At 33.0% G+C, this 15,349-nt stretch overlaps 1 protein-coding gene across 2 annotated transcripts; it reads right to left on the bottom strand.

The window, feature by feature from the left end:
- Positions 1-7,007: 7,007 nt before the first annotated feature.
- On the bottom strand, positions 7,008-14,451 carry LOC105636112 (proline-, glutamic acid/leucine-rich protein). 2 transcript variants are annotated; one of them, XM_012219286.4, is made up of 13 exons: positions 14,087-14,451; positions 13,867-13,983; positions 13,609-13,673; positions 13,385-13,490; positions 13,040-13,111; positions 12,570-12,629; positions 12,275-12,404; positions 12,010-12,194; positions 11,672-11,856; positions 11,402-11,529; positions 10,164-10,438; positions 8,195-8,438; positions 7,008-7,888 (listed from the first exon to the last, which is right to left on the bottom strand). In XM_012219286.4, exons 1-13 carry the CDS (start codon positions 14,357-14,359, stop codon positions 7,125-7,127), a joined length of 2,604 nt encoding a protein of 867 aa, XP_012074676.1. In that variant the 5' UTR covers positions 14,360-14,451; the 3' UTR covers positions 7,008-7,124. The 2 variants fall into 2 exon arrangements, with proteins under 2 accessions (XP_012074676.1, XP_037493625.1); XM_037637697.2 differs by having other exon boundaries at positions 13,867-13,979; positions 14,087-14,225.
- Between the last annotated feature and the right edge of the window lie 898 nt (positions 14,452-15,349).

The following is a 15,349-nucleotide window of genomic DNA, read 5'->3' as shown; positions in this document are numbered from 1 at the left end:
TACAGGCCTCGGGGACTTTAAGTTTACCTGGGCCCTAATGCCAGTTCGACCCACGATTTTAGGTCGCAACATGCCTGCATGGACTTGCATGAGGATCTTATGGGACGTGACTTATCAAGCTTGAATCTTATTTAAACACTAGGAGATTCCTAATTGGAAAGAAATACAAAGCCTAAACAGTTTTCTATCTCCAAAAGATTTCTTCCTCAATAATAATGACTCACTTTCTTAAACGAATTGGAAGATATTCAAAAAAGTCTATATAAAGAGAGAGGCTAGCTAGTTTATTTTTATCTTTTTGTTCTATTGTTCTCCACTCTACATAGTTTCTCTCTTTTTAAAGACTTCAAGTATTTAAGTTTGACTTGTGGGAGGTTTTCATAAAATTAAAGACCTTAATTTGTGAATTCCTGAATAATCACAAGAACTTAATGATTTAATCAATGTTTGGTTATGCCATTGAGAGATGGGTAATTGAATTGGGTTAAAATAGCTAATAAAAACATAAAGAGAGCTTATTAGTGATTTTAGGGTTATTTCTCCTTCTTGAATAATTAAAATTGATTATCAAACTAATAGGATAAATTGGATAGAATTAAGTGAAGTCAAAGTCTCTAGTAACCTTTAAACATTGATTTCTTTTCAACAATTACTTGCTTGATTTCTTTTTCATTACTTCATTTTATTCCCTTCATTTTAAAATTAATTCTCCTTATTATCGTTTAAATAATAGTAGGTTAATATAATTTTGGTACTTTGTATACAATCCTTGTGGAAACTATACTCTACTCATTCTTTATTACTTGTTGATTTGATACACTTGCGAATTTGCAGGTCATTGTGCACCACTAGAAGTGGCACGTGCCACACGTACTGGCATGCGAGGGTCTTGCCCTGATTAGAAATCCAAAATAGCTTTTATTCTGTTTGACTGGTAAATAATGGCGTGGGGTCACTAACTAGTTGTGACATCCCGACCCGGCAAAGCGATCCTAAGAGGGCGGGTAGAGCGAAGCTCCTGGCTACCTTCTAGGATGGCAGGCTAGCTAGGGTAGTGAAATGTGGGACACATGAATAAATCGAATCATATATCAAAAAGGGGGAAACTAATCATTAGAGGCGTCTTCTGGTGGAATGGCTGGAGAGTTGGAAGAACTCCAGGGTTAAGCATGCTCGCTTAACAGAAATCTCAGGATGGGTGACCTCCTGGGAAGTTTCCCATTTCACCTGCGGGACAAAACCATGCGGATCTTGCCATCTTGTATGGGCGATTTGGCTTGATCCAAAGCGGACAATTGCTCTGGTGATTAGAGTCGGGCATGACAGTTGGTATCAGAGCCGGACCCCCTCCAGTAGATGCATGGTTCGAGGACGAACCACATGGAAGCTGGTGGGCCTGTGACATCCCGACCCGGCAAAGGAATCCTAAGAAGGCGGGTAGAGCGAAGCTCCTGGCTATCTTCTAGGATGGCAGGCTAGCTAGGGTAGTGGAATGTGGGACACAGGAATGAATCGAATCATATATCGAAAAGGGGGAAACTAATCATTAGAGGCACCTTTTGGTGGAATGGCTGGAGAGTTGGAAGAACTCCAGGGTTAAGCGTGCTCGCTTAACAGAAATCTCAAGATGGGTGACGTCCTGGGAAGTTTCCCATTTCACCTGCGGGACAAAACCATGCGGGTCTTGCCATCTTGTATGGGCGATTTGGCTTGATCCAAAACGGACAATTCCTCTGGTGATTAGAGTCGAGCATGACACTAGTGGCGTGTGCCATTACTTACTTAGTTAGCAGAGGTTGGTTGGTCACGGGTTTCCCTCATAACCAATTCAAAGCAGGCATTTTTAACACTTAAAAAGATAAAAAAAGATGAAGGAGAAGGGTTAGAGCTCTCAAAGTTTAACTGGTTATGGAGAAATCCCAAAGATCTTTGTCAAAAAGAATCAAGAAGACCAAATACTCCAATACTTGATGAATGATCCGAGTTTTTGTTAAATGAAATTGTTTGCGACTCTTTGATGAAAAAGCACAGGGAAGTTTTCTTGAAAATAAATAATTGATCTTTAAGATTCAAGCTAAGACTACAAGGTGTAGCTTGAAATCCAAGATGAGATGTATAGTTTCCCCTCTTTTGATCAAAAACCTCTCCCCCTCATCTCTTAAACCCTTGCCCTATTTATAAGCAAAGGGGGAGATGAGGTGGCCTTTAGTTAGGGCTTAGGTAGCATATGGTATTGGTGGGCCCCAATATCCAGCCAGGCCCATTTTATTAAAATGATCGATATGGCATGCAAAATAAGACGATGCTCCGAGACGCTCTCGAGTGAACTTAAGGCACTTCCCAGACTCGGTCTCGATGTGAAACCCCAGAAAATCTGAAAAAGTAAAAATTGTCATATAAATCATTTTTCTTAAACACGAACCATCCGTCCAAGAATTAGAACAATTGGATATCACGATCTCGTTTCATAAAAAAAAAATTATCAACACTAAGTCCTTTTGGAGTAAAAATTGAGTGTCTACACGTTTTAAACGACCACAGATACTTAATTAAACATTTTCAGAAGTAAATACCCCAAATTGCAAATGTTTTTCGGTGAGATGCCAAAATAGAAAAAACGTAAAGTTGAGAGACCAAAGTTATCATTTTCCCCAAAAAAATTCATTCGATAAGTTTAATAACTCGAACTGAAACTCAAATTCGAAAAGGGGTTAACTTTTTTTTATTATATATTATAAAAGAGTCAAACTCAACTTTAGTTTTTCAAACTCATATTCAAGTTACCTTTATTAAGCTAAGCTCCAACTGAACTTGGCTCGAATTCACTTATTTATAATCCAATTCTTCAACTAGAAAATTTAGCTAAAGATGGTTTCTTTTTGTTGAAGATATATATATATATATATATATATATATATATATATATATATATATATATATATATATATATATATTTTTACCACTGGAGGATCCTACCATGGTCATTGGTAAACTTGAAGTTTGTTCAACAAAATTAGCTCTTTTGGTAGTTGTTAGCTGTTTTAATAGTATTTAGTTGTTTGAGTAGGTAGTAGTTGTTTGAGTAGCTTTTCATAAAATGCTAAAAGTTAAACAGAACATGAGTTAACATTTTATAAACGCTATGTTACTGAATACTATAATAAATAGCGCTTAGCATTTTGAATGGTCCAAACACTAAAAACTGCTTTAAAAAACTATTGCCGAATACAGCCTAAGTAGCGTTTAGCTATTAGCTGTTTAAGTAACTTTTCATAAAACGTTAAAAACTAAACGTTACATGAGTTAATTTTTTATAAAACGATATCTTAACATTTTAAAGTTAGTTCAAACACTATAAAAATTAGCGTTTAGTGTTTTGACTAGTCAAAACGCTAAAAACTACTTAAAAAGTTATTGTCAAATACAGTCTTAGTCTAAGTTTGATGTGAAACTTACTAACTTCAACTCATAATATGTGGTTTACCCTGTAGTAGATAAAATATATTTAGGGATATTTAGTTATTGAAATTTCATTAAAAAATGATTTGAAAATAAAAAATTATGGTGCTTAATTAGTATAAAAATCCTATATTCTCGTAAAAATTCAATTCTTAAACATGTGAGCTTCATTCCTATTTTTTATTGTGCGTAAAAAAGTATCTTTTTTCCATCTATAGAAAACTTGAATTCTTATACAAAATAAGATATTTTTCAAAATAAAATAACATCAGTATCTTAATTATAAGGCTCTGTTCGGCAAGAGCGTTTGAAGTAGTGTTTAGTATTTTGATTAGGTTAAAATACTATTTTAATTAATTATTGTGTTCGGTAATATCACATCTATCTTAACGTTTAGAGTTTGAGGTAGTGTTTCATGAAACGTTACCCTTATTAACGTTTAATATTTTATAAATTTTTTATCAAGCCTATGCCCATCACTTGTCTTTGTCTTGTTTTCTATGACCTTATCCTTGTTTTATCTTTTTATATTAAATAGCTAATCAAATACTTATTTTTACCAAACACTTTCATTTTAAAATGCTATATAAACAACTAACCACTAACAGCTAATGACTCTGTTCGGCAAGAGCGTTTGAAGTAGTGTTTAGTATTTTGATTGGGTTAAAACACTGTTTTAATTAATTACTGTGTTTGGTAATATCACATTTATCTTAACGTTTAGAGTTTGAGGTAGTATTTCATGAAACGTTATCCTCATTAACATTTAGCATTATATAATTTTTTTATGACGCCTATGTCTATCACTTGTCTTTGCCTTGTTTTCTATGACCTTACCCTTTTTTGTCTTTTTACATTAGACAACTAATCAAAAACTTATTTTTACCGAACATTTCTATTTTAAACCTCTATATAAACAACTAACTACTAACAACTGGTAAAATAGCTAACATCTAATTAGGGTGAGTAAAATCACTAACCGTACCGAACTGAACCAACAATTGAACCGACTCATTTCGGTTCGGTCAGATTCTCCCAAACATGATAACTCAATAATTATAAAATTAATTATTTTCTTAGAAACATACTTTTCTAGAATTAAAAAAAAAAAAGTAAGTTTCCATAGAAATCACCATTTAAGTAAATCCTAAATGCATTATTTTTGAAAGTTGAATCTTTTTTATCATTAAAAATATTTAAAATTATTTTTTTTTTCCTTTTTGGCTACAAGTTGGATTTTTTGGTCATTTGGTGTAAAATTGGGGTGATAATTGTACAAAAAGTTTATTTTCGGATAGATTATATATCACATTCAAGTTTATCGGTCAAATTGGACTTTATTCTTAATAAATAAATAATTAAATAAGTTACTCCACATCCTCAAATAACTCTTGACAAAACCTATTACAAAATTGTTGGCTTTATTTCAAAATGGTAAACCTTGAAAATGTTCTGTAGTGTTCTTTGTTGTTATGTTTTGTCAAATAAAAAAAATAAAGAAAAGAAAAGAAAGAAAAATAGATAACTTCGAACAAATCCTTAAATCTAGATAATAACATAAACGTTCTGAAAGTTTTTGAAATAATATTGAAATTCAATATAAACTATAGGTAATTATTCATTCATAAAATGCAAAATTCATAAATCTCACGAAATTTCTGAAATGTAAAGTTCATGAAATTTCATATTTTATCATTTTGTTGGAAAATAAAATCCATGGATTCAAAAGGTGCTTTTAAAATAGAATTAAATGATTTGAATTCTATTAGATGGAATTAAGAGATTTCACGATATCGATTCTTTTATCTCTTTTGAAAAGATGATATTAATGTGATGATGAAATTTATAAATTCTACGGCGGTGGCTTATTTTTACAAAATCAAACATTCAAATTTATAAAATATTTAAATTTCATCTACACAAATAATCTCAAAAAGTCAAAAAGAAAATACATTTTTTTAGATGGAAAAGAAAGATGTAAGACGAAATAAAGTGTTTCAATTAATGTTTTGTTACTATTGCAAGTAAAACAAATTTAAGGAGGAATTTTTTTATTCATAATATTATAATACAAAAACAAATTCACTAAGGAGATTGACAAGCTACAATATTAAAATATTATTTTTGATTTAGTGTTTGCTTGTGTAAAACCACATTTGATATTCAATGTTAGGTTGAATTCAATAAAGTGATTTATAGATCACGGAAATTCAAATGCATTATTTTATTATTTCCTTGAGTCACAAGATAATGTTCCTTGAACTAAAATCACACTAAGTAAATTTTTTTATTTTTTTGAAAAAAAAAAGGACAAATCAGTCAAAATTGGTGGTTTTATTCTGTAATTTGGAACCTAGCCAGTAACATGTGATAGTAGCCAAAAGGATGAACAAAGATATATAACAATTTTCTGATGTGAAAATTCAATTCAAACGAAAACAATTGAATAACAAACAAGAAATCCAAACTTGAGCATAAAAATTTTTATGCCGATATAAGCTATGTCCAAAATATAATAAATTAAATTAACTGAATACGTTTATCAAAATGAATTATGACACGGAAACAAAATTTATTTAATATAAAAAATGAGTTAAAATTGAATCTAAATGGATTTATATTATAAACAAATGATCGATATATAATATGAATTTAAACGATTCGTGTCACGATTCACGAGTTGACTCTCATAATCCATTTAACTTGTTATCTAAAGGTGATGATGAGGTAACGAAGGTATAGATTCAAGATCATGAAGGTAATTCTTAGATTTGAGTTGGAGCAAAAAATGAAATAGTGTATTGTATATTCATCTTCTCATAAAATTAACTACATATATTCTTTATATACCTATGCTAGAACATTCTAGAAGAGTAAAGTAAGAATTGCTGAGTTGGCATATTAGAACTAATATATATACATATATATATTTACACCCCTCTCAAGATGGAGTTGGTGAGAAATCAAACCAAGCCTATCTTTGACGAACATGGGAAAACTGTGCAGAGGGCAAACTCTTGGGTGGTAAGTGTTTAATTCGATAAAGGACCCAAAAAAATTCGGAATTACCAATTTATCTGTAAAAAAAATTTCAATTTCTATAAAACTGAATAAAATGCTAAATCAACCCAGATTAAATCAATTCGGTTGTTCGGTTTATCCAAACCAAGAAATGCCATGCCCAGTTGAGGTGTTCTTCATGGTTCTAGCCTATCCAAAGACAAGCAAATTAGACAGTTGTAGCCCCAGAGATAATTAAAAAGTCATTTTAAGCATTTCAAGAAATAATAATCGATATTTTTTCATTATTATCCTTATTTATATTAGAAACAATAATTACCTTCGTAAGTTACTTTTAATTTTGTTACTATATAATTTAAGAGAATTAATTACTTTTTTAATTCTTGTGCATGCAAAAACCTTAAACAACTTTTATTTTAGGACAGAGGGATTTAAACAACTTTTATTTTAGGACCGAGGGAGTAATCAATTTGGCTTGTTCACATTTTCAAATGTGAGATCACTAAAACTGAAAAGAGAATACCACATTGACTGCTTAAAAACTAATAAATTAACATTGGCAAAAAAAACCCTTGCATGGCACAAATTTCCTTTGGATTGCTACAAAATACATGTCTGTCATCCTCTTTTTAACTTAAAATACATCATATCTCTTGACAATCAGAATCTGGATCAGCGTCCACAATATCCGGTACAGACTCTGCTGAGGAGTCCCGATCTGATTCATAAGCAAAGACTGCTATGCTTTTCGGAGCACTCGATAATTTGTAAGTTGTTCCCATTATGGGGGCACTTTCATTACATTTATCAGTTATGTCAGCCTCAGATGGTGCCATTTCTTCATCTGTTGAAACTAATGCACCAGTTTTTGAACCAACCCTTGTTAACTCAACTTCAGTGCCTGTACAATCGTTAGTGACGACAGGAACTGCAGCACCCCTAGAAGATACAAGTTCTTGAAGCTGCATCGTGGATTCTTGAACTTGCTGTGATTTGACTATTATTTCATCACCATCGCTTTGCATCTCTACATCTGCAGTAGCAACAGCAGAGATATTTTCTCTCCATTGAACTCCCAAGTTTTCAGAATGCTTTTCACTGTTTGTATTTTTAGCTTTGCCATCCATTGGAGTGTCAGTTTCATTGCTACCACCTAGCCAGCTTTCATACAGCTCATCATCTGAATCAGGAGATACAAATCCCATTTCCCGTATTCCACTTGAAAATGGGGTGTTGTGCTTCTGGCTACCTGTGTACAGAGTCTCGGGAAATCCATGGTTAACTTCAAGGGAAGAGTTTGCAGGAGGGATCTTTACTAGTGGGAGGGCCCGGGGATGTATAAGCACCTCCAAGGCTAAGAGTGCATAGGAGCAAAATTCGGAAAGTTTCGTTCCAGTTTCTTGTCTGCCTGCAGATTAAAGTCCATATGATTACAACAACAGATTATTAACAAACATAAACACTAAATTACTTGTAAGACTGTTCATCACATGTTATTTATCAAATATTATAAGAACATGTATGTTACACTGTTGCATCCCTACAGAAAACCCTTTTTAAAGAGGAATTATAGCTGCTGTCGAAAGATCAACCCTACTATTATTAATCATCTATTAAGTTAAAAGCTATCCTCAATTTATCAATAAAATAAAAAATTAAAAAAAATAAAAATAAAATAAATAAAGCTTTACAAAAAATTTCAGGCAAAATGTACCTCTTCGGAAGAGCTCAAGACTCTGGGCTAAATGTGGAGGCCGCACAAGAGATGGTGAAAGAAGAGACACCAAAAGTGCCCGGAAAATAGCAAGCTGTAATTCTGCACGCATTGAGGTGGGTCCACTAGGCAAGAAAGTGTTTCTATCCTCAGTAGTCCATCCGCTTTTACAGGAATCTTCTGCCATTGTTATTAAAATATGATCAACTTTTGACCGCCAGGACTCTGATCTCAAAGCACCACCCTGACAAAAGTTTTACGCATATTATGGAATCAACTAATTTGGGTTTGTCCCCAAGTTGAGGAGTTGATTAATCAACAACAGAAACAAGGAGTCAATAGCAAAAAGTCCCAAAAAGACATTTGGTATTAAACTCCATAAATGGAAATAGTATGTGAGTTATAACAAACTGCATTTTCCTTCTGGTTGAAATGAAGTGGAAAGAAATGGAACCCACAGATATATAGTCAGAAAACTGAAAGGATATCCGGCAATCAGATGAAAGTTGTTAATATCAGTATCTGCATTCAGAAAAATTTGTATACCACATCCCACTTGACAGAGGAAGTGAGCCATTTCTAGCCTACTTAAATTGAAAGAATAACTAAACAACACAATGCAAGGCTTGCAAATAGATGCTTCAAAATGGATAACAACAGAAAATTTTGGCTTTTTTTATTTTTCATTTTTGGGGCGTTTCAGAGTGGGAGAGGGGGAGACACATTAATACTATACATCAATAAGCTAATCAACTAGGTCCAAGCGAGAGCATCATAACTGTTGAATAAATCAGCAAAATTAGACCTTCAACCTAAAGAATCATTTCTAGCACTTCCCAGCACTTTTGGCAATGTACAGAAATGATATAGAAAAGGTATCTCCTCATAGTATAGCAGTTCCAACTGTCTCAACTATTCATTCACAGGTTCTGAAACAATAATCCCAGCCCATGGAATGAATAGATAAAATCGAAGAAGACATGATAGGTTTGCGGTACAAATAATGTTTCTGAACTAGCAAACACCTAGTTTCTTTCAAATGAAAGGGGCATGTATGTGGTTAGTTTAGGCATGCAAAACACTGCTTCAAATCAGGTATCTGCAATTTTTCAGTAGTGATTACATGCTTAAACATTGATAGGCCACAACTCTGTTATGTAACTGAATCGACTATTTTCTTCATTTCATATTTTATATTGAGGCCACATCTTCCAAGTTAAATTAACTATCAGGCATAAGTGTTTCTGTTTACACTGAGAAGAATCCACAAGTGTACAATCAAAAATCAAATGAAAAAGCACCCAAACCTTTTCAGCCACTGAAATTTTTTCCTATTATAAGTTTATGTTGAAATCTTTATAATTATGAAGAATATTGACTTTCCTAGTTTAGATTGATTTCCTATTTAGATTATTTCCTACTTAGATTATTTCCTATATCGGAAACATCTTTGTATATGTAAAGAACCAGTATAGAGGCTGTAAATACACAAGAATTAGAAGAATAAAATTCTTTTCTCCTCTTAACTCTGTTTTCTACAGTTTAGTTAGCTTTTCTATCTAAAACTTAAACTTAATTTTTCTTGGCCAATTTCCCAGAAATAAGACCATAAATATCTCCTTCCATAGTATAAACTGTACAGTTCACATCCTATTAACAATTCTATACTTGATTTCAAGTCAGATACAAGTCCTTTTAGATTATGAGAATAACTGAAAAAATCCAAATAAAGTTTTTGAAAATTTAAAAAACGATTGCATTTCATCTCTCACTCAACATAACCTTGGCAAGCCAAAATTATGTTTGGCTGTTCCTTATGGCAATGAAATCCTATATTAGGCCACCTATCATCTTGTTCAAGCCCTTGTGCACAAAGGGCCACAAAATGCACAACATCATCAGCAGATCTCATCTTTTTTTCAAAGAAAAAAGGAAACATGCAACGCAAATATCCATGCACTAAACATACCACAGTTAAAAGAGCTTCTACTGCCTCAAGTGCAGCTATCTTCACAGATATAAGAGTTGGCGGGCGACTCCTGGGTGCTTCCACTTCCAAACTAATCTGCTCAAACTTCTGCTCATGAGATACAGCTGCCCCATGCTTCCTTTTTCTATGGCAAGGCTGCAGAAATGCTTCAGACAAGGCCTTTGGGTTTGCATTGGAAGATGTATCATCATCACTGGGATTTAAGTCAAGAAGTGAATTGTTGACAACTTCCTGTGCAAGATATATTGCTATTCCTGATCAGGATATGACTGAGAATTAGAAACAGCACCACAACGGATTTCCATGAGAGAGAACTAAAGGTGCACAAAATCCAAAAAAACTAGAATAATAAAAGAGGAAAAGGCTAAAGATTATTCTGAAACATATTATACTTGCAGGGGATAGATCAACGTTTCAATCTATCAATCTTTGAGAGGGATAAGGCTTGGATACAGAAACAGAGATATGTTTATACACAGAGATGCACAACCTAGATTTATGTTTTGCCTGTTTCACCCATTAGATTTTGACCTCTATCATTCTGAAAAATTTGCAGCTATTTACCATGTTAAACACATCTATCAAAGATCTGCATTTTACTAGTTTCACTTCATCTATCTTTTGCTACAAGGGATGAAATTTGATTAGCAAAAGGAAAAATTGAAAATTGAAAAATTGAAACAAGGTTATTTTGAAAAAAAGGAGGGAAGATAGACCATGCAGCTAAGAGGCTATTTTGCTTTTGTGCATTTATAAAAATTGAAAAAAGGAGGGAAACCGTCCAACTGCATAAAAGTATAGAAAAGAGCAGCAAAAATAAAGAGGAAAATAAAAAACCAACAGAATCTTCGATCTAAACCATCAATGAAATGTAAAAAGAAGTTTGAAAAGTTGGCCTACACCTGGCAAGGCAATGAATGAAAACCAAGTTATCACTGCAATAAATAGACAAGGAAGAACAATGCTGAAACAAATAGATACACCAACCAAGCAATGGAGGAAAACCATCAAGCCCCTCAATCAAATAGCAGGAAGAGACTCAGCCGCATCAAAAGAGTGACTAAGTGGTTAAAGAAACCCATACAGAATTATGAAACCTCAATTACTGAAACATGTTTGAAGCATTCTTTAGCCACTAGAGAGAGAGAGAGAGAGAGAGAGAGAGAGAGAGCAGTAAAAAAGGATACAAAAAAGAGTCTCCGAAAATTTCTACATACCGATGCCCATAGATATAAGCAATATCTTTGTGATGGAGTAGATTTTTATCCTTAACTCTGATAATTGACATCTCCTGAAATACTCTTTAACAAGTCGCACAACGTACGCAGCATGTGGCAATAGTTGACTGCAAAGGGAAATAACATGATTGGAAACTAAACTCTCCGAGGAAATTAAGAAACAGAAAATAGGAAAGTTACATTGCAAACTACAAAGATAGAAGTAAGAATTAAGAAATAAGAAGCAAATGCTAATATATTAAAATTTACCTGCGCATTCCCTTTATAACAGAAGTAAGGAGTTCCAAACTGTATGAATGCAGAACTGGAAGTTCGGAACAAATGAACTCTTGTTCTGTTGCAATAACATAGGATGATGTGGCACGTGATAATGAACCATCAACGACCAGCACTCTCTCAATAAGAGTCAATAACGAGCGAATAGGGACTGTCACCTGTTAATGAATCACATATTTTTGAATACCAAAACCATCTAGATCATGCTTCCTTTCCAAATATAAAAGAATAAAAAAGAATTAAACATTTGCTATAACATGTTTCTTCTCTCAATTAAAAGATCTCATAATAATCCAATCATACAGCACTACCTGGACAGGATATGAAGTTGTAAGCATTGTACAACAGCTAAGCATCAACAGAGAGACACTCGATAGCTTAGATCTCTTTCTTGCATTATCTGATGTTTCTTCTAATAAATTTTGACCCCATAAGGATGTTGGAGTAGCCTCTCCTGGTGGAACCAGTAATCTTAAAGCTTCGTCCCATTTACTTTCTACAACACATGAAAAAAAAAATTGCTATTTACCATCCTTAAGACAAGCAACAACAAAACCAATATGGTATAATACATACCTTCTTCAAGACCATGGAAGATTTCAGTCAGGTAACCATTTACCAATAATAGAATCTTCCGCATCATTGAAAGCCAGCTATCCTCATCTCCTCTTGATTTAGGAAGTAATGCCAGACAACAAGCAAACTTCTGAAAGTTGAAAGTCAAGCATAATACAAAATATTCACTAAGTTCATCCGAAAGTCTTGAGTTAGTATTCCTAATTATAATTCATTATGTTCATCCCAAAGCCCGACTTAGTATTCCTAATTATAATCCAGCTATGGTCAAAGCAATTGGAAAGAGATATGTTACCTTTAGCAAATTAATACTGCATCTTCCTAACAAAATTTTTGACGCAATAGCTGTTTCAACCTGCAAAAAGGGTTTACATCTTTACATCAGAATGCATTAGCCAGCTAATCTAAAAAAGTTTTGCCACTAGTGCCCATTCAGTCATGAAAAAGCCGCTAGGCTACTTTCAAATTAAAACCAAAGATTTGAGTCTTTCTCTGCTGTCATATGCTCTTATCATTATGTTATGTAGAATAGAGTTAGAATGCAAAATAGATATTACCATCAAATGCAATAAAATTGTATAATGGTAACAAAATTAAATAATGATAATAGGCTTCCTTTAGAATTCAGGCTCAAAATAACATCCACTACACAATAAAACAAGTAGGCAACTCTTGGGACATGCAAATAAATGGAGTAGAAAATTTGTGTGCAAATGTGAAAAAGAAAATGAATTGAAATATCAATAAAGAGATATGGTTACATACACTGTCATAGTGACGATGAACAGAAGCCGGAAAGCAAGTTATAATAGTGCATAACAAATGGATTGCCCCTTCCTGCAATCCAATGTAATAAATTAATAAAGAGCAACAAAGCTGAAAGAATATGATATCTTTACTCAGAACACATACTAACAAAGGTAATAGAAGATAACCACTATGCAAAACAAAATCAAGATCAAGCTCATGGAAAGAGATATTTGTTGTGAAACCTGCAACTATCTCTGAGTTTGTTTCTGTGCATGTCTGTGTGTTTGTGTGCTTATGTGAGAGAGAGATAGAGCATGAGAATGGATTTGTGACTGTTCAGTGAACTAGAACTCTACTTACCCAAACATTCTCCGAACTACCCTCTTGCAACAGCTTCAGAACAGGTTGAATGACTTTTCCAGCAAGGGAAGATCCATCCTTCTTCGCATTAGGAAATTCAGCTAACCTATTTCGAGAAAGATAGTAACTTCACAATTATAAACTTATTCCATGCATTATGGAAAATAAGCAAGCATGCACCTAAATCAAATCCAGATGTCAGAAAAAGTTGAACATAATTTTACCTCGTTATCATATCTGACATTGAGGTACAAGAAGCCACCTTTACAAATTGAGAATCTGTTGGTGACTATTTAAAACACAAACACAAGACACCACATTCAGCGTGAAATTTGGAACAAGAGAGATGTATAAGGGGGCAAATAAAGCTCAAACAGTAATGGTTCAACAAAATACTAAAAGGGAAAAGCAAAAATCTTAAAATGCAAGTTATAACGACAAAAATCCTTCCAAAGAATATAAAACTTAATTTAGTTTAATACCTGAATATGTAATAGAAGTTTATCAAACCAAACAGCATATGATGCTAGGAAACGATCAGAGCTGCATTCTTGACAAGTCAGACCCAACAAACAGATTCCAGCCCAACATTTATCTGGCTAGAACAAAAATAAATATGTATTCCAAATAAATGCTAATATTTAAACCAAAAATGAGACATCTAAAACCAAAATTAACAATTCAAAAAATTTGAATATGTACCATAGTAGAGTTGGAGACTAACAAAAGTAATCGATTAACCCAATCATCTATAGCAGATCTCCACCTTTCAATTAACTTAGGTTCCGTGGAATTGTTGAACGATTCCGATAAAAGCTTGAAAGTTTGTATAGTGGATACAACTCTCGATAGCTTGGATGGGTTACCTAATTGTTGTTTCTTCTCGTCCGGTACTTCTTCTTTTAACAATGTACGAAGCATTCGAGGCTTCAATGCAACGTCGTACATATCCTTCAAGTTCTCCAAGCCCGCCATTGGAGAACGGAGTACAAGCTCTGGGTGGGGGAGAAAAAATAAACAGAGGGATTAGGCCGTTAGGGTTTAAGCATTGAAGGGTTTTATTTTTATTTTTAGTTTTAGTTTCATTTTTTTTTTTTTTTATTTGAGGGGCGATAAACAGGCATGGCCAAGGACCGGTTTTTTGAACCAGAACTGTTGGTTCAGGTCGGTGGAAACTAAAATCAGAACCGTGTGAAATCAAAATTGATTCAAATCAAAATTGAAATCGGTCTGAATCGTAATCGAAACCAGGAGCTTGCGGTCTGGTTCCAATTTCAAATTTTGAGAAACTGTGAACTGTCAGTTTCAAGAATAGACTGGAACCGGTGGTATTTTCAAATCGATTAGAATCAGTAGTTCTAACATAATTTTTTTACTTTTTCAAAAGTTTTTGTAAAATGTTCAAATTAACCATCCTAACAATTATATAACGGCTAGTTTTAAGGGTATTCGTGGAAAGTAAATTTTTTGGATTTAATTATTTTCATTTGTCCTCACAAGAAATTATTTTTCTCTGCTACTCTCCACTCTCCAATCTTTTTAAGCTCTTCCATTTATAACTGTCGAAATGGTCAAATAATTTCTCCAAAGTCCAATATCTAATTATTGTTCAAGCCTTTTTTTTTTTTTTTTTAAAGTTCAAGCCTTTTTTTCCAACTAGTTGTAGGGTATAAATACCTTGTTCAAGTAATATTATTAAATTATATTATTCATTATTTTAATTAATAATATTAGTAATTAACATGTATTTTTCTCATTCAAAAAATTAAACATATAAAACGTCTCTTTTTTTTTAATCAATAAACTTTATTAAAAAAAAATAAAAGGAAGAATATTTCAAAAAGGGAGAGAAAAAAATTAAAATCATTGGAAAAAAAAAGAATATTGTTACTCGTGATGTTAACAATATATTTAAAAATAACTAAAAATTTACAATATTTGCTTTTATGTATAAATATGCAATTA

The sequence above is a fragment of the Jatropha curcas genome, chromosome 6, assembly GCF_041381405.1.
Source record: "Jatropha curcas cultivar XTBG-Jc1 chromosome 6, XTBG_Jcur_1.0, whole genome shotgun sequence".
In the NCBI taxonomy this organism is placed as follows: domain Eukaryota; kingdom Viridiplantae; phylum Streptophyta; class Magnoliopsida; order Malpighiales; family Euphorbiaceae; genus Jatropha; species Jatropha curcas.
The sequence above is the reverse complement of the archived record's forward strand: the minus strand, read 5'-3'. Positions and strand labels throughout refer to the sequence as shown.